General features: G+C 38.9%; 1 protein-coding gene across 23 annotated transcripts in view; it reads left to right on the plus strand.

Moving 5' to 3' along the window:
• The first annotated feature begins 237 nt into the window (after positions 1-237).
• Positions 238-19,956, plus strand: part of LOC100056446 (zinc finger protein 37A) — a 72,303-nt gene continuing 52,584 nt past the window's right edge. For 5 of the 23 annotated variants that reach the window (XR_011423579.1, XR_011423580.1, XM_070228550.1 and 2 more), the window contains exons 1-4: positions 293-554; positions 2,316-2,374; positions 18,286-18,412; positions 18,696-18,791. Coding sequence is in view for 21 of the 23 variants with exons in the window: in XM_070228550.1 (XP_070084651.1) it covers positions 2,360-2,374; positions 18,286-18,412; positions 18,696-18,791 (238 nt within the window). In the remaining 2 variants the exon portion in view is untranslated. Of the gene's footprint in view, positions 868-2,315; positions 2,375-8,410; positions 8,589-18,285; positions 18,413-18,645; positions 18,792-19,956 lie in introns of all 23 variants that reach the window. The other 18 variants (XM_070228552.1, XM_070228563.1, XM_005602650.4 and 15 more) reach the window with 14 other exon arrangements.

The following is a 19,956-nucleotide window of genomic DNA, read 5'->3' on the forward strand; positions in this document are numbered from 1 at the left end:
GGAAATCTAATGAAAGAAGTATGTAATCTAGTTACTTATATTTACTTAAGATAAACAACGAATAAAACTGTTGTATAAATATGTCTCATGCTTGTACTTTATTTGCTAAATCTATCAATTCGACCCAATATGCCAAAAATCTCAGACCCTTTTCTAAGCCAGGTCTCGCAAGGGCTTAAGGGAAAAGTCCTGTGCGTTTTCTGGCGCAGGACGCGGGAGCCGCTCCGGACCTTCTGCGCATGTGCACTGCCGCCCCTCCCGGTTTGTTCTCGTTCGTCGGCCGCGGCCTCGCGAGGAGACGGCTCCGGAGCCTCCCGCGCACGAGGACCAAGGCTTAGGAGAGGAGGCTGCGGGCCCCAGAGGGTGGGCCGTGCGTGGACCTGGGGACTCCGCGCTGTAGTGGCGGGTGGAGGAGGAAGCGGCTTTGTCGCCTGACCTGGCGTGAATCCGGCTCTGATTTTATGCGCGTGATGAGAACCGGCACGTCCCAGCGCTTGTTACCCAGTGGAACTTAATTTTCTCATGTCGGTGGTGAAGGGTCCTCCGAGGCCTGGGTAAGACCGCGCGGAAACCGGCCTCCGGGCGCTCGGTAGGCGTGCGCTTCTCTCCTCGGGGGCTCACTTAATCCTCCCAACCACCTGTGGGCAGTGTCGCGTCCCTCTGTTAACAGTGAAACAGGCTAGGAGAGGGGATAGAAGTCCCAGTGGCGAACGGAGCAGGGGCAGGAGCAGGGGTAGATCCCATCCCTCGTTCTCCGCCCGGCGTAAGACCTGGGCATGAGTCAGGCACAGCCTCTAGCAGCTTCACGTGCAGTGTGCAAAAATGGTAGTAAGTCGGATATAAACCAGCATGTACTAACAGCTAAACGTAAGAGATGTATTATTTCCTCACTAGTACTATAGAAAGTGATAAAATAAATTTTTGATTAAGAGGCCCTAACCCCTCAAGGAATAATTTAGAAGGGAATGTGGCGTTGGATTTGGGGAATTTCTTCCTGTTTCCAAAGAACCTGTGAGTCTGGCACATAAATGGAGGCGTCCAGGTCCCTCTGACACCCTCCAGCCTTGCCGCTACCCTCAGTAGCAACAGTTTGCATTTGCAGAAAGTCCAGATCCAAGAGCTTTAGATCTTGGATGAATATTCTAACTGACTTAGGTCCAGCTTTCTTGGAACGAAGCAGACTCTTGTGAGGTAAGAAGGGGGATTCCAGGAGCAGGAATCCCTCGTAGGACAGTTAGTCAGTTGGCCTGAGAGCTCAGTAGAGATCCAGATCGAGGTGGAAGGAGCAAAGACTCCCGCTCAGTCAGAAGCAATTCAGGTCCTCCTGCCAGAACCGCTGTCATATCCAGATTCTCTTACAGAATGGGTGATGGTGGAAGCTTTGGGCTAGCTTTCAGGAGAGTTGTAAGCGGAGGCTGGGATAGGAGGGCAGGGCAAAAGGAACAGAAAATCCTGCTGCTTGGGGAATAATGAAGGCGTCATGTGGAGGGAAGAGCTTACCAGCCACAGGGGAGGAAAGTACCTCCTTCGTTCTTTACTCCACTCTTTCTCGATTTTGAGCTGCTCGCTGGCTACAGCTCAGCTAGCTGATGCTCCCTCTGTCCTGAACTTACAGAATCAGAGATGGTACTGCAAGAAAAGTCTTTAACTCTTACCTGTTTCTGCTTTACTTAAAAGATGGGGGTGGGATGAGGTGGGCAGGAAGTGGGTCTAAAATGTTAATAGCTGGTTACAGTCACACGTTTTGTTGTGGCAGAATCAAGAGCAGACGTTGAGTCTTTTGATGGCCTAGGCAGGTCTTGTCTTTGACAACAGTCAAGTCAAAACCAGTTTTTTTAAAAATCAAAAGATGCTTTTGAGAACTTGAAACCAAGTTAGAGCAAACTTTTTTTTTTCTCCAAGAAAGAACAGCCCATAAAACACCCATCGTTTTTTTCAGAACCTTGTTGGGATTCTCTGGTTTATAATGAACATTACAACCGGGGTATTTTTGCTCAGCATCAGTTTTAATGAAAGCAATATGTTTCATTCCTTGGCTTTTCCTAATATGCTTAGTTAGTTTAATGTGTTTACCTTTTTCTGTGTTAGAGCATACATTGTTAATAAATCAGTAGAAAACAAATGTTTTTATATTTGAAAACTGGCAAGCACTGTAATCCTACTAGAGCCATGCGTGGCCGTGGGGTGGTCCTCCCTCCTTCCCTGTTATCCTTTCTGCCCCCTCTCAAGGCGTCTCCCCTTCAGAGGTGCTTTGCCGGTGGCTCTGTGGAGCTTTTTGGGCAGGACGTCTCTCATGAGCTTTCCTTCTTTCTCAGCTGTACTCTCACAATTCTCTACACTGTTCCAGGACCAGTAGAAGATGATCACATCCCAGGTGAGTTGTTCATTTATTCACAGTTTTGTTTTTTAACAGTGATTTTGTGAGGTTTGTAAAATGTCTATACACTCATGGAACAGTAGAAATAAATATGTTAACATCATGGAAAATATAGAGCAGAAGTCAGCAAATTACAGTGCATGGTTCAAATGCAGCTTACTGCCTACTTTTTTATTGCCCACAATCTCAAGAATTTTTAGGTGGTTGAGAAACAAATCAAGAGTAATATTGTGTGATGTGAAAATTGTATGAAATTAAAATTTCAGTGTCTATAAAATTTTATTGGGACACAGCTGTGCTTATTCATTTATGGCTATGGCTGCTTCACATTACAAGGGCAGAGTTGAGTGGTTATGACAGAGATTATGGCTCACAAGGCTAAACTATTTACTATGTGACCATTTGCCAAAAATGTTTGCTGACCTCCAATACAGAGTAGCAGATCAATAGTAGGGCAAAGATGCCATGTAGGTAGATGCAGATCTTGTGATCTTACTGAGTTGTGAAACTGAAACATAAAAATGTTTTTTGAGGGGCGGGCCTGGTGGCGCAGCAGTTAAGTTCGCAATTCTGCTTCAGTGTCCCAGGGTTTGCAGGTTTGGATTGCGCATCACTTGGCAAGCCATGCCGTGGTTGGCATCCCACATATAAAGTAGAGGAAAATGGGCACGGATGTTAACTCAGGGCCAGTCTTCCTCAGCAAAAAGAGGAGGCCTGGCGGCAGATGTTACCTCAGGGCTAATCTTCCTCCAAAAGAAAAGTTTTTTGATAGTTCATTAGGTGACATTGTGAATCTCCCAATGACAATCCTACAATTACAATTACATAAAGAACTGGTAGGAATAAAGTGAATAATTCTTATCTAATCCAGGAGAAAAGTTAAGATGTCAAAAGAAAGTATGTGATTAATTCAAATGAATTGAGCCAGCGTTAGGACTCAAGGTTGTTCAAAGGGACAAGTCTGGGTAAACCACGGGGATGTAGAGTGGTTGGCAGGATGAGGCAGGCTTTCCCAGCCCTGGAGACTGGGCAGAATCTAAATCTTTGCAGAGTCTCTCGAGGGATTCCACTCTTCTTTAATTGTGGTAAAATACACATAACATGAAATTCACATTCTAACCATTTTAAAGTGTAGAATTCAGTGGCATTTAGTACAGTCACAGTGTTCTAAGTTCACAATACCACCATCTATTTCCACAATATTTTCATCACACTAAGAGGAAACCCCATACCCTTAATAAGCAGTAGCATAATTTTATAAGCAGTTACTCCCCATTGCCCTCAGCCCCTACCAATGACTAATCTGTTTTCCATTTATGGATTTTCCTTGTATAAGTGGAATCATACAATATGTAGCCTTTTGTGTGTGGCTTTTTTCTCTTAGCACGATGTTTTCAAGATCATCCATGTTGTCGCATGTATCACTACTTCATCCCTTTTTATGACTGAATAATATTGCGTTGTAGGTATATACCACCTTTTATTTATCCATCAATTGATGGGAATTAGGAGTGATTCTGTGTTTGGCTATTGAGAATAGTGCTGCTAAAGCATGAATGGGCCATGCTTTCCCTTTTGTATGCCTTGTGGTTTTTTGGTTGAACACTGGGCATTTGAATCTAATAATGTAGTAACTCTAGAAATCAGATTCTCCCCCTTCTGTAGGGTTTGCTCTATTTTCTTACTGTTTTTGTTGATTGTTTTTGTTTTTTGGTTGTTGTAGGCTGTCTCTGCCAAGGATTAACCTGATGCATAAACTAAATGTCTTCTTAGGTCTTTTCTGAGCCCTTCCTTGGATGTGCACTGTCACTTTCTAATATTCCCAGCATATGCAATTGTTTTTGCATGTCCTAATGTTCAACGTTTGGTTCCGGAAAGGGGAACAGCAAAAACTGAAGGGGGAAGAGCAAAAAATGAAGGGGCTTGCAACAAAGGGGAGCAGTGCAAAAACAATGGCTAGCTGCCTCTTTGCCCCTCTGTGGTCAGAAGCATCAATCAGCAGTCAGAGCACAGATTCCCAATATTTGGAGGACATAGTCCTTTCTCCCACCAGAGCTCCCACAAGTTGTGTGCAGTAGCTGCTAATATGGTATGAGCTGAAATTGACAAAAGTATACTATCTAAGCCTTCCCCTGGAAGTTGCAAGCCTTCAACAGACTCCAGAGTTCCAAAGTCTTACATCAGACAGATTCTGCCAGTGCAGTTGTTGTCTTTGTGGGGAGACATGTCTGTGGAGAGATGTTTGGGTTGTTTCCACCTTTTGGCTATTTTGAATAGTGCTGCTATGAACGTGTGTGCATGTACTTCTTGTTTTCAGTTCCTTTGGATATATATATAGGAGTGGAATTGCTGGCTCATATGGCAGTTCTACATTTAACTTTTTGAGGAGCAGCCAAACTGTTTTCCACAGCAGCTTGAACCATTTTTCATTTCCACCAGAAATGTATGATTGTTCTGGATTCTCTAATTCTGACCAAAACTTGTTTAGTATTTCTTGATTATTGCCGTGCTAGTGTTTGTGAAGTGGTACCTCGTTATGATTTTGATATGCATTTCCCTAATGACTAATAATGTTGAGCATCTTTTTGCATTGGCCATTTTTTTAATCTTTGGAGAAATGTCTATTCAAGTTCTTTGCCCATATTTTAATTGGGCTATTTGTCTTTTTTGTTGAGTTGTAAAAGTTCTGTATATATTCTGGATATCACACCTTTGTCAGATTTGTGATTTGCAAATATTTTCACCCATTATGGAGATAGTCTTTTTCTTGATAAGGTCCTTTGATGTACAGAAGTTTTAAATTTTGATGAAGTCCAATTTATCTATTTTTACTTTTATTGCTTATGCTTTTGGTATCATATCTAAGAATACATTACCAAATCCAAGATTACGAAGATTTACTTCTATGTTTTCTTCTAAGAGTTTTATGGTTTTAGCTCTTATATTTAGATCAATTTTGAGTTAATTTTTGAATATGGTGTTGAGCTAGTTAGTTGTCCAATATCATTCTTTCTCTGGGATATCCAGTTGTCCCAGGACTGGACTATTCTTTCCCCATTGAATGGTTTTGGCCCTCTTGTTGAAAACCAGTTGACCATAGATGTGTAGGTTTATTTCTGGACTCTGTACTATTCCATTGGTCTTCGTGTTTGTTCTTAAGGCAGTACCACACTGTTTTGATTACTGTAGCTTTGTGGTAAGTTTTGAAATCAGGGAAGTGTGACTCCTCCTAATTTGTACTTTTCGTTTGTTTAAGATTGTTTGGACTATTCAAGACTGCTTGTAATTGTGTAGTTTTGGGCATCAGCTTTCCCATTTCTGCAAAAAAGGCTGTTGGAATTTTAATAGGGATTGTAATCTACAGATCACTTTGGATAGTGCTGCTGTTTGAATAGTATCAGATCTTTCCATCCGTGGGCACAGAATGTCTTTCTATTTATTTAGGTCTTTAATTTCTTTTAGCAATGTTTTGTAGTTTTGTATATCCTTGATTAAATTTATTACTATCTATTTTATTCTACTGGATGGTGTTATAAATAGAATTGTTTTCTTAATTTCCTTTTCAGTTTGTTCATTGCTGGCATAGAAGAAACCTGATTATTGTGTTGATTTTGTATTCTGCAATTTTGGTGAATTCATTTATTAGCTCTTCTAGCTTTTTTGTGTATTCTTTGGGATTTTCTATATATAGGATAATGTTATATGCAAATAGAGATAGCTTTGCTCCTGTTTTCCAAATTTGGGTTTATTTTATTTCTTTTTCTTGCCTAACTGCTCTGGCTAGAACTTTTAGTACAGTGTTGAATAGCAGTGGTGAAAGTGGCCATCCTTGTCCTCTTCCTGATCTTAGTGAGGGAGCTTTCAGTCTTTCACTGTTGGGTATATTAGCTGTTGGTTTTTCATATATGCCTTTTATCATGTTGAGAAAGTTTGCCTCTGTTCTTTATTTTCATAGTGTTTTTATCATCAAGTGGTGTTGGATTTTGTTATTTTTTTCCTGCATCAATTGAGAAGATCATTTAGTGTTTTTTGTTTGTTTTACTAGAGTGGTGCATTACACAGATTGATTTTCTTATGTTGAACCACTGTTGTATTCCTGGGATACATCCTGCTTGGTCATGGTATATAATCCTTTTTTTTTTTCTTTCTGCTTTTTCTCGCCAAATCCCCCCCTGTATATAGTTGTATATTTTAGTTGTGGGTCCTTCTAGCTGTGGCATGTGGGATGCCACCTCAACATGGCTTGATGAGTGGTGCCATGTCCATGCCCAGGATCTGAACCAGAGAAGCCCTGGGCTGCCGTAGTGGAGCGCACGAACTTAACCACTCAGCCACATGGCCGGCCCCCTATAATCTTTTCAATATACAACTTAATTTGGTTTGCTACTATTTTATTGAGGATTTTTGCATCTATATTCCTAAGGGATATTGATTTATAATTTTCTTGTGAAGTCTTTAATTTTGGTGTCAAGATAATGCTGTCCTCATAGAATGAGTTAGGAAGCATTTCCTCCTCTTCTATTTTTTGGGAGAGTTTGAGAGGAGTTGGTGTTAATTCTTCCTTAATTGTTTGGTAGAATTCACCAGTGAAGGCATCTTTTCCTGGGCTTTTCTTCATTGGGCAGTTCTTCATTACTGATCTCTCTTTACTTGTTATATGTCTGTTGAGATTTTGTGTTTTTTCATAAGTCAGTTTTGGTAATTTGCCTTTTTCTAGGAACTTGTCCATTTCATCTAGTTATCTAAGTTATTGGTTTACAGTTGTTTATAGTATTTTATAATTTTCTCCCTCTAATGTTCCCACCTTCATTTCTGGTTTTAGTTCCTTGTGTCCTCTCTCTTTTTCTTAGTCTGTATGGCCAAAATCTTATTAATTTTGTGTTTCTATTCAACGAATCAACTTTGGGATTTACTTTGTCTATGGTTTTCTATTCTCTGTTCCTTTATCTTTGCTCTGATATTTATTTCCTTCTTTTTGCTAGTTTTGGGTTTCATTGCTCCTTTTTTCCTAGTTCCTGAGGCTGTAAAGTAATGCTGTTGTTTTGAGATCATCCTGCTTTGTTAATGTAGGCATTTACTGCTATAAATTTTCCTATGAGTATGCCTTTGGCTGTATCTGATAAGTTCTGATATGTTGTATTTTCTTTTGTGTCTAAGTATTTCCTAATTTTCCTTGTTATTTCTTCTTTGACCTATTGGTTGTTTAAGATTGTATTGTTTAACATTCACTTATTTTTTAATTTTCCAGTTTTCACTTTGTTACTGATTTCTAGCTTTATTTTTATTATGGTCAGACAAGGTACTTACGATGATTTCAGTCTTTTTAAGTGTATTGAGACTTGTTTTGTGGTTGAACCTATGGTCTATCCTGTACAGTGTTTCATGTGCACTTGGGAAGAATGTATATTCTGCTTTAGTAGGTGGAATGTCATACATACTTTTCTTATGTCTAGATGCTTTATGGTGTTGTTCAAGTACTCTATTTTATTGTTCATCTTTTATCTAGGTGTTTGATTCATTAATTGAAGTGGGGTAGTGAAATCTCCACCTATTATTGGTAGAACTCTGTATTTCTCCTTTCTAATCTGTCAACATTTGCCCCATATATTTTGATTCTCTCTTGTTTGGGACATATATGATTTTGATTGATCTATTTTCTTCATGAATTAACCATTTTCTAAATATGTAATGTCCTTTGTCTCTTTTAACAGTTTTTGACTTATAGTATATTTTTTCTGATATTAGTTTAGCTATCCAGCACTCTTTTGGTTGCTACTTGCATGGATATCTTTTTCCACCCTTTTACTTTCAACTCACTATGCCTTTGGATCGAAAATGATTTCTTTTGTAGACAGCATATTGCTGGATCATGGGTTTTTTTTTAATTTTTAATTTTTAAATTTTTTTTTTTAAAGATTGGCACCTGAGCTAACAACTGTTGCAAATCTTCATTTTTTTCCCCTGCTTTTTCTCCCCAAATCACCCTAGTACGTAGTTGTATATGTATATATTTTTAGTTGTGTCTCCTTCAAGTTGTAGCATGTGGGACGCTGCCTCAGCGTGGCCTGATAAGCGGTGCGATGTCCATGCCCAGGATCTGAACCAGTGAAAACCTGGGCCGCCGAAGCAGAGCACGTGAACTTAACCACTCAGCCACGGGGCCGGCCCATGTTTTTTTTAATCCTGTCTGCCAGTCTCTGCCTTTTCATTGGTGAGTTTAATCCATCTACCTTTAATGTAATTATTCATGAGGGAAGACTTCTGCAGCTGTGTTCTTTCTTTTCTGTGTGTCTTATACCATTTTTGTCCCTAATTTTCTCCGTTACTGCTTTCTTTTCTTTTTAGTTGATTTGATTGTAGTATACTGATTTGATTCCCTTCTCATTTCCTTTTGGGTATATAATTTAGATATTTTCTTAGTGGCTGCCATGGGGATTAATATTAACATTGAAATTTATAACAGTCTAGTTTGAATTGATACCAATGTAGCATCAATAGCCTGTAAAAACTGTTCTCCTATACTGCCGTGTTTCTCTACTCCATGGTGTTACTTTCTCAAATTGCACCTTTATAAATTTTGTGTCCAATAACATAGACTTATAATTATTTCTTATGCATTTGTCTTTTAAATTGTGTAGGAAAAACAAAAGTCAAGTTACATACCAAAAATACAATAATACTGGCTTTTTTTTTTTTAAGATTTTATTTTTCCCTTTTCTTCCCCAAAGCCCCCCCAGTACATAGTTGCATATTTTTAGTTGTGAGTCCTTCTAGTTATGGCATGTGGGATGCTGCCTCAGCGTGGCTTGATGAGTGGTGCCATGTCCACACCCAGGATCCGAACTGGCGAAACCCTGGGCTGCCGAAGCAGAGCATGTGAACTTAACCACTTGGCCACGGGGCTGGCCCTAAATACTGGCTTTTATATTTGACTATATAGTTACCTTTATTACCTTTACTGGAGATCTTTATTTCTTTTTTGGCTTTGACTGACTGCCTCATATCAACTCAAGGACATCTCTTTAGCATTTCTTATAGGACAGGTCTGCTGGTAACAAACTTCCTAGGATTTGTTTATCTGGGGATGTCTTAATTTCTCCATTTTTGAAGGATAGTTTGCTGGAAATAGAGTTTTTGGTTGATGGTTTTCTCTTTAACAGTTTAAAGATATCATACCACTGCTTTCTGGCCTCCATGGTTTCTAATGAAAAACAGGCTTTTAATCTTATGGAGAATTCCTTGTATGTGATGAGTCACATTTCGACCTGAAGGACTCCCTTTAGCATTTCTTACAGGGTAATCTAGTGGTGACGAACTCCCTTGATTTATGTTTATCTGAAAATGCCTTCATTTTAGAAAGCCGTTTTTCATGAGTATAGAATTCTCAGTTGACAGGTTTTTTTCCCCAGCACTTTGAATATATCAACCCAGTGCCTTTGGTCTTCAAGGTTTCTGCGGAGAAGCTGCTGCTAATCTTACTGAGGATCTTTGTGTTTGATGAGTTGCTTTTCTCTTGCTACTTTCAAGATTCTCTTTGTCTTTTTCTTTCTACAATTTGATTATAATATGTCTCAGTGGATGTATTTGAGATTATCCTACTTGGTGTTCATTGAGTTTCTTAGATGTGTAGATTCATGTCTTTCATCAAATTTGGGAAGTTTTGGGCCATTATTTCTGTAAAGATTCTTTCTATCCACCTCTCTCTCTCATTCTCTACAACTCCCATAATATTTATGTTGGTCTGTTTGATGGTGTCCTGTAGGTCCCTTTGGTTCTGTTTACTTTTCTTCATTTTTTTGTTTGCTTCTCAGACTTTATGATTTCAATTGCCCTTTTTTTAAAGTTAGCTGATTCTTTTCTGTGTGCTCAAATCTGCTGCTAAACACTTCTAGTGAATTTTTCGTTTCAGTTATGATACTTTTCAGTTCCAGAATTTCTATTTGTTTCTTTTTTATAGTTTTCTCTGTTTATTTATGTTCTTTGGTTCATAAATTATTTTCCTGTTTTCATTTACTTTTTTGCCTTATGGTTTAGCTTTTTAAGCATATTTGATACAGTTGATTTAAAGTCTTTGTTTAGAAAGTTCAATGTTTGGTCTTCCCCAGGGACATTTCTGTCAATTTATAGTTTTCCTTAGATTGGGCCGTACTTTCCTGTTTCTTTGTATGTTTTGTGATTTTTGTTGTTCTTGTTGTTGAAACTAAACCTTTGTATATTATAATGTTGTAACTTTACAGATCACTTTCTTGCCCTTCTCCAGGCATTGCTGTTCTTGATTTTTTTTTTAAAGCTTCAGTGCATGGTTGTGTATCCTAGTTGTTAGTTTTTAGTGAGCCACCCCCACAGTATGACAACTGACAGACAGGTGGTGTGGTTCCATGACTGGGAAATGAACTTGGGCTGTGGTGGTGAGAGCACCGAATCTTAACCACCAGGGCTGGCTTGAGTTCTTGATTGTTGAAGGCTGTAGTTATCCATTTTTTTTTTTTATGACTTTTCCAAACTGTTTGTTTGGAAAGCTGTGTTTCTTGTCATGTGTGCTCACTGGATTCTCTGTGACCTTATAGCTTGTGTTCAGTTAGGGTTTTGACAGTCTTTTTATTGAAGGTTAGAATAAAACAAACAAGCAAAAAACTCCAAACTCCCACTTTCCCAGTCTTTGTAAATTGGCTTTGTGCTGGAGTGCTTCTTTAGGACTTAGTGTGTGCATGTGCAGCTCGGTCTAAGCTTTCACATCCTGCTTGCACGGAGTGTTAAGGTCAGCCAAAGGTGAAAGCTTAGGATCTTGTGAGGTCTTTTCCAGGCATGCTCTTGTCCTGGGTATGTGTCTTGTATGGCTTTCTAAATTCCCCAAGGTACACAGGTACTTTTGATTACTCTAATTTCCCAAAGAAACTCACAAGTTTTTTCCCCAGGCTTTAGGCAGTCTGTTGTATGTCTCTACTGTAATCTTTTGCCCCAGGTAGCTATGGGTTTTTCTTGTCTTACAGTGTTTTTTAGCAATGTCCACTCCTTTTCTGCCTTGAGTGAGTTCTGATTTATATGAAGCAGAGATATGTGCTTTGCATTAGTCCTCAACTCCAGACAGATTAGAACAAACACAATAATTTGTGAATAAGATCTGCTCTGCAGCCTTGGAACTAGGGGCTAGGGTCCCACATGGGAATATGGGCTGCCATCTTCAAGACTGCCACCAGGCCAGGGAGGGAGTGGCATAAGGGCAAATAGACCTACCACAAAACTGTCCTACTGTTTTTAAGTTGCGTTTTTGTTGATTTGGTGTTTGCTTGGTTGCTATAAACCTTTGACTGTTTTCCAGAGTGTGACAGAGTTGGTTCTGACTGTTTCTGCTCTTTTTTTGATATTTCTATGGAAGGATGAGCATTTGGTGCTTCCTACTGTACCATTTTGCTGGTGTCACTTCAGTACTTATTTGGTTTCATTGTTGTTGCTTAATTTTTTCTTTTATGACTTTTCCTGGATTGATGACTTTTCTTTTGTTTTTCTGGTAGTTTGAGAGTTTGTTATTCTCTAGTTGATTATCTTGACACAATTTTAAATGTATATATTTCTGTATTAACATCAAATTTTTATTGTCTCTAGTAGCATTTAAACAAGATGTGATTGTTTTTTTATTGAGCTATAATTGACATAAAACATTACATTAGTTTCAGGTGTACAACATAATGATTTCATATTTGTATATATTGCAAAATGATAAACAAGATCTGATTTTTTTGGTAAGTTTTTATTTCTCTCTCCCATATCCTATGTTTTATAGAGATCATCTTAGTAGTTTTTTTACATGTTGAATGTTAATATTTTTTTATTCTTAATAATTGAAGTGCTAATGAGTTAGACTTGATTTTGTTGTCCCAGTATGAAAGGTAGTTTGTGGAAACAGTTGTTCTTGAGCTCTAGAAGAGCTGTAATTTAAGAATGGCTGTGTGTGAGGCCCTTTAAGTGTCATCCCTTTATCAGCTCATGTAATTCCAACAGTTTTCAGAGTTAGCTTACACTTTTATGTAATTTCAGAGCTGATGAATGCCAGTGAATAAGGGTTTATATGTGGAAGGTAGATAGGATAATTTATCCATGAGAAAATTGTAAATAGTTAAGACATTTTATCTGATTGTGAGGCCAGTGCACGCTGCCTGTGCCTCCTTTAAGTCATCTGCTCTTGTTTCAAGAAGATTATGAAATACCAGAGCTATTTGCAGAAAGTGAGTTTGAAGTTCCCTTTGCTGTGTGTTGCAGACTGCTGAAAAAGATGATCTGGATATTCTTTGTCTTTTATTGCAGATTTTATCATCTCGTTTTCGGTTGCATACTTGAGAAGTTGACTTTACAGCTACAGATGCTTAATTGATTAGTGGAGCCATGGCACTTCCCTTATTTCAGGACATCTCAGTTTCTGAGTCCTCAGCATGTGGCAGTATCCATGGTCACAGTGGAGGGAGGCTTAAGATACATGTACTCTCTCAGGAAGTTAACAGTCTTATGCCACCTGTTCACTAAATCACCGAACTACTTCCCTTCCATTTATAACCCTAGTAGCTGTCTTCTCTGGCTTTACCAGAAACTGGTTAATGTTGGTCTCTTACATTCCCAGTTATTTCTTATATGTCACGTACAGTAGTCTTCCCTTATCTGTGGTTTTGCTTTCCACAGTTTCAGTTATCTGTGGTCAACTGTGGTCCAAAAATATTAAATGGAAAATTCCAGAAATAAACAATTCATAGGTTTTAAATTGTGTACCATTCTAAGTAGCATGATGAAATCTCACACCATCCTGCTTTGTCCCACCAGGGATGTGAATCATCTCATTGTCCAGCATATCCATGCTGTATATGCTACCTGCCTGTTAGTCATTTAGTAGCTGTCGCAGTTATCAGATCAACTGTCACAGTATTGCAGTGCTTGTATTCAACCAACCTTTATTTTATCTCATAATGGCCCCAAAACACAAGAGTAGGGATGCTGGCAGTTTGGATATGCCAAGGAGAAGCTATAAAATGCTTCTTTTAAGTGAGAGGGTGAAAGTTCTCAACATAATAAGGAAAGAAAAAAAAATCATATGCTGAGGTTGTTAAGATCTGTGGTAACTTTTTTTGTAGTATATTGTTGTAATTGTTCTATTTTATTATTAGTTATTGTTAATCTCTTACTGTGCCTAGTTTATAAGTTAAACTTTATCATGGGTATGTATATATAGGAAAAAACATAGTATATGTAGGGTTTAGTATTATCTCTGGTTTCAGGCGTCCACTGGGGGTCTTGAAACATATTCCCTGTGTCTAAGGGGGGAGCTGCTGTACTCCTTGTCCTTGGCTTCTGCTCTTTTGACAGAGTGCATTCTGGAATATTTTGCAAAATGTGTTCAGGGATTTATAGTTTTTTAATTTTTATAGATTTATTTTTCTTTGTTGTATAAATGTATTTACCTGGTTATGTAATTCTGGGGGAAAAAGAGCTACTGCCCTCAGAAAATTGTGGGCATCTCTCTCTCTCTCCATTTTCTTCTGTTATTTATTTTTGCTGTGGATAAATCAAGCGTCAGTTTGATTCTTATTTCTTTGTCGCTGTGATATTGTGATTTATAAGGGAAATATATATTTGGTCATTTAGATAACCAAAATATATTTCTCATATGTATTTGGTCTTTGTCTATGGTTCTTGGCTCACAGTTCCCAAAATCCCTGGAATTTCCTAAGTGTTGAGGGTGATAAATGTGTCTCTTGTTGTAAAGGTGTCTCTGTTTTAAAGTATATAAATTAAATATAAGTTAATAAGGTGACTTTTAGAAAGCACCTAAGGATGGAAAGGGGAGAGGGGCTAGAGATTGAATCAATCACCAGTGGCCAGTGATTTAATCAGTCATGCCTATGTAATGAAGCTCCATAAAACCCCCAAAGGACAGGGTTCCTAGAGCTTCCAGGTTAGTGAACATGTGGAGCTTCTGGGAGAGCTCTGCGTCTGTAAGAGGCATGGAAGCTCCACACCCTTTCCCCATATATTGTCCTACACATTTCTTTCCTCTGGATGTTCATCTGTCTCCTTTATCATATCCTTTTATAATAAATTGGTAATCCAGTAAGTAAACTGTTTCTTTCAGTTCTGTGAGCCAGTCTAGCAAATTGATTGAACCCAAAGAAGGAGGGGGTCATGGGAACCTCTGCTTTATAGCCACTTGGTCAGAAGCACAGGTAACAGCCTGGACTTGTGACTGGTGTCTAAAGTGGTGGTGAGGGACAGGCTTGTAGGACTGAACACTTAAACTGTGGATTCTGATGCTGTCTCCAGGGACTCAGAATTGAGTTGAATTCTTGGACACCCTGCTGGTGAATTATTTGTTCGTGTCGGAGAAAACCTCCTCCATACTGGAAACTGAGTCTCAGAATACCCAATTTAGTAGCCAATCATTGCTTGTTTGCTTTCACAGAAGTTTGAGGATTCTAATTGGATTTCAGAAATTTCATTAGGTTGAGCTACACGTTTTTACTTTTTTTCGAGAAATCCTCCTTGGCATTAATTGTGTCCTTAAGATTTGAAGATTTCATGTATCTCTTCAGGGACATCTTCTGTTATTTCTTTTTTTTCTTCTCTTCTATCCTATGTGATGTATCCTGGAATTTCTTCTAGAGTGGCTTTTATCTCCTGATTTATCCATATTTTATAAACTCTTCTTCATTATTTCTCTGATTTTTATTTTGTTATGAGAGATTTGTACAATTTTGTATTCTATATCCAATTTGTTTTCTAGTAGCATTTTAAGGGCATTTCTTTTGTGTTCTCACAATTAAGCAAATGTGAAAATTTATTTTGAGTACTCTCTCTTTTCTCTCTGATGGATTCTTTTAGCCAACTATTCTCACTTTATGTGGAAGCAGTATTCTCTTGAACATCTTTGAGGATTCTATTTAGAATATTTTGAAACTTTCCCCTATTTCTTGTACTCTTTTCCCCTTACTGTTCAATCATTCTGTTTATTCTGATTGCTTACTTTTCATATTTTGGTTTTCCCCACCTGTTTGGTAAAGTCTTCATTTTCCTTTCATGTTTCCCCATGAAGGTCTAGTTTGAGAAGCACAGGTAACTGTGGCAAATTGACTTCGTAGATATGGATATAGATATGAATGTATCTGACATCTCACCAGAGCGTTCTGTAGGTGAATGGGTGGGGCATGGACATGGGAGGACCCCGCTTCAGGCCAGGCAGAAAGGAAACAGGCAAGCAAGCAGAAGGTCCCCCTTCAGCTGCTGAAATGGAGAATGCTGTATCCTGAGGTTAGAGTACTAAGGTCCGTTTCATTAAGTGGTTTTTCTTTTAAAGAAAATACGTGCTGTTATGGACAATTGAAGTTTTGGGAATTGCATTTCTTAGTTGGCTTTACTTTGGATAGAACTCTCCATTTATATATAGAACTGGTTTTTAAAAAAGCCCCTGGCTTTATATAGAATGGCTACTCATCAGCTTCAGTCTTCATTGACTGCTGGATGTCTGCAGATAGGGGGCAAGGGTGCCCTGAAAGTCAGTTAGTTTGCCAGTAAGCTACTTTGTCACCTATGCTGACCCCTTGCCCTGGTTGGAAGGCTCGGAGCTTGGAGGTCTCTGGCTGTAGCTGGAAGCCTCCTCTTCTGCCCACTTCTGTACTTGTATAAGTTGCAGGTACCATGATTCTAGTTTCTCTTCTCTGATATCGTCTACTGATACCTTCTGGAAGTTACATAAAATTGTCTTTTTTGGTGTATTCTACTGTTATTTGCACACTTCTTTTTTGTTTTTTGTTTCTTCTACTCATATTGTTGGAGGCATCAGAGGTAGATGTTTAAGTCCACGATCTTTAGTTGGAAGGGACAGTTATTTGTGAAACTATCTCCTTTACTGTTTCCACTATTCTCTTGTCATCTGGTTCTTTTCTCACATTTCAAAAAAGTCTCTTCTCAGGGCTGGCCCCATGGCCTAGTGGTTAAGTTCAGTGCACTCTGCTTTGGTGGCCCAGGTTCAGTTCCTGGGTGTGGACCTATGCCACTTGTCAGTGGCCGTGTTGTGGCAGCGACCCACATACCAAAAAAAAAAAAAAAAATAGAGGACGATTGGCAACAGACGTTAGCTCAGGGTGAATCTTCCTCAGGGGGGATAAATCCCTTCTCAGCCTTCATAGCCTAGTCTGTTTTCTTTTTCTGCCAGCCACTTGAATATTGGTGTTCCCTCAAATTCTGTGCTGGTGTTTTTCTTTCCTCAATCTTTGTCTCCTCTGAGCATCTGATTCACTCTGGTGACCCCAGTGACACAGAGTTGTCATTTTCACCCAAATCCTTATTTTCATACTAGACCTCTCTCCTGAACTCCAGAATCATTTATCCAACTTTCAAGTGGGTATTTCCATTTCCGTGTTCTGAAGACATTTAGAGTGCTATGTGTCTAGCATCCATTTCATTGCTACTCTGCATCTACCCTGCTCTTCCTTCTTTTCCCTGAACTTGACAGGTTCCCAGAACCTCCAAGTCTGCTCATGCAGACCCTCTGGGAATAACTCTTCCTCTCTTCCTTTGCTTAATGAGTTCCCTGTTTTGTATATCCACCATTGCCCCTTTAATATACATGATGTAGCTCCAACACTGCTCTCCAGCACAGTCTCCACCCTGCTTTGGGAGCATTGCTTCCTTAGTGACAGATTGTGTAACTGGGACTGGAGGGTCTATTTCCATTTTACCATTGGCTTCCTGTTACAGCCACGCATTACTTGATGACAGGATACATTCTGAGAAATGTGTCCTTAGGAGGTGTCATCGTTGTGCGAACATTGTAGAATGTACTTTCACCAACCTAGGTAGTATAGCCTGCTACACAGCTAGGCCATATGGTACTAATCTTATGGGCCCGCTGTCGTGTATGCAGTCTGTTGTTCACCGAAAGATTGTTGTGTGGTGGATGACCGTATTCACAGCAAGGACTTGGGGCAGGTGGAGGCTGGTGGGAGGGAGGCTATGTCCCAAGGGAGTGTGCAAGATAGTTTTGTATATATCAAATTTTGTCAATGTTTTAGGGCATGAGAAGAAAATACTAGCTTGTCTATTTACATTTTTATCTGAAGAATAACAAAATTAAGCTCTCCTCATATGTGAATTGATGGTATTTTATTTAATTTATAGATAAATATAAATAAAACTGGTGGTGACTCAAGAATTTTACTCATTAGTTGAGTGATTAAATATTTGAAGATCACTAATAGGATTAAAGCCAAGTATATTTCCTAGTTTCCTCCCCTAACCCCTCCCTCCACCTCTGCAGCCTTTATCGCATCACAGGTTCAGATCTGCTCTCTTGCCCTATCGTGCAGTTCCATTGACTTGCCGCATGTTTTTTCAGATCTTTCTTAACTTTTCTTGCAGTTTTGCCATATATTTGCAAAGAAACTGCTATTCATATTTAAGCACTGAAAGTATTATCTGCTCAGTGAAATCCAAGGTGCTAACACTCTCACATGAACTTGCACAGAATCTGTTTATGATCCCTGTCTGTGTTGCACATGTTTATAGTATGGGTCCTTTAAGTCCTATGGTAGGCATGTCTTTGTGTGTTTCCTTATGAGGGTCAGTTCTTTGAGACCAAGAAGAGTATTTTGTTCAAGCTGAGATTCTCATAAACTTGGACAGTGTCAGGCACATGTAGGCACTCAGATATTTTTGCATTAAGTAATAGATTAATTCACCAATGTTATTTCTACTACGATTTCTTTTTTCTTACAAAATGTAACACAACAAGCTATATAGTAGAGGTCCTTTGTAACATTTTCCGGTCAATTTTCAACAATAAAAATGATGAGGATTCGTCTTTAAACACCTTTTTTTTCACATCACCTGATTCTGACCACTTCAGATTGAGCAGAAATGTGCTTTTCCAGGGATCGTTGTCATTCAGGGATGTGACTGTGGGCTTCACCCAGGAGGAGTGGCAGCACCTGGACCCTGCTCAGAGGACCTTGTACAGGGACGTGATGCTGGAGAACTACAGCCACCTCATCTCGGTGGGTAGGTAGCAGTTGTTTCCTATGTAGAGCCCCAGTATGCGTGTCCTTTTTTATTTACAGAAACTTGTGGAAATTTTGTAGAATATAGTAATATTTAAATTTGGGATTTAGAAGTCAAGGACAGTTTATCCCTTTTGGGTACCAGAAAGGATGTGTTTTCCTCTGCCCCATAACAGGATTAAATGAGCTTTTTTTATTGTACACTCTTTGAGCTATACTGTCCTCCTCCTTCAGAGGCCCTGAAACTCACCGTTTGTCCCAAGTCATACAGTTCTCATCCACAGGATATTGCACTCCTAAACCAGAAGTCATCCTCAAATTGGAGCAAGGAGAGGAGCCATGGATATTAGAGGAGGAGTTCCCAAGCCAGAGTGACCCAGGTGAGTTAGTGAGTATGAGCCGGATGGAGGAAATCAGATCACAAAGGGTTAGTTCAGCGATTGAGACCATAGAAGTGGCCTTCAGGAATCACTTTTTAGAGGCTCCAAACCTTTGGAAGTAGTGTGTTGACATGACTCAAATATCCAGTGTCACTGAATCACCCAGTATCTCCCAGTGTCACTCTCATACACAAGTGGTATCCCTGTTTTTTTAGGTATACATTATATAGAGTTAAGCATGCAGATCTTAAGTGTATAACTAAATGAAATTTTCTATGTGTATACACCCATGTACCGATCATCAGGATGAACATATAGAGCATTTTTCAGCAGCCCAGAAGGCTTCCTGGTGTCCTCTTCCCAGTAAATGATATCCCACACTTCTATTACCATAGATCAGGTATGCCTGTTTTTAACTTCAGATAAATGTGGTGATATGGTATGTACTATATATATATATATATATACACACACACACACACTATATGTATGTAAGGGTATACTATATAGATGATATACAGAGATTGTATCTGGCTTCTTTGGTTCAGCATTATGCATGTGAGATACATCTATGTTGTGTATATCAGTAGTTTATTGCTTTATATTGCTGTGTAGCGTTCCGTTGTGACTATCCCAGAGTTTTCTGTTCATTCTATTATTGAAACATATTTGGGCTACATATTTGAAACATATGTGTTTTGAAATATCTTTGAGTTTGGAGTATTTGAAAAACGTTATAAATATTCTTGTGTGTGTCTTTTGGAGGACGTAAACTCCATATTTTGTTAGATGTATAACCAGGAACGGACTTTCTGGGTGTAGAGTAGTCACATATTTAGCTTTAGCAGTATTTGGTTTAAACAGTTTTCCTGAGTGATTGTACTAAATTGTATTGCCACCGGCAATGTATGAGTTCCAATTGCAGTACATCCTTGTGAGCACTTGGTATTGTCAGTCTAGTTAATTTTAGCTATTCTAGTCATTGTGTTGTGGTATCTCAGTAGGTTTTAATTTCCATTTCTCTTATGACTGATGATGTTGAGCATCTTTCATATGTTTGTTGGCTATTTGGATATCTCCTTTAGTGTAGTGACTACTCAGGTCTTTTACCTATATTATTATATCGAATTATTGGTCTTTTCTTATTGAGCTATAGAAATTTTAA

This window comes from Equus caballus, chromosome 1 (assembly GCF_041296265.1).
Source record: "Equus caballus isolate H_3958 breed thoroughbred chromosome 1, TB-T2T, whole genome shotgun sequence".
NCBI lineage: Eukaryota > Metazoa > Chordata > Mammalia > Perissodactyla > Equidae > Equus > Equus caballus.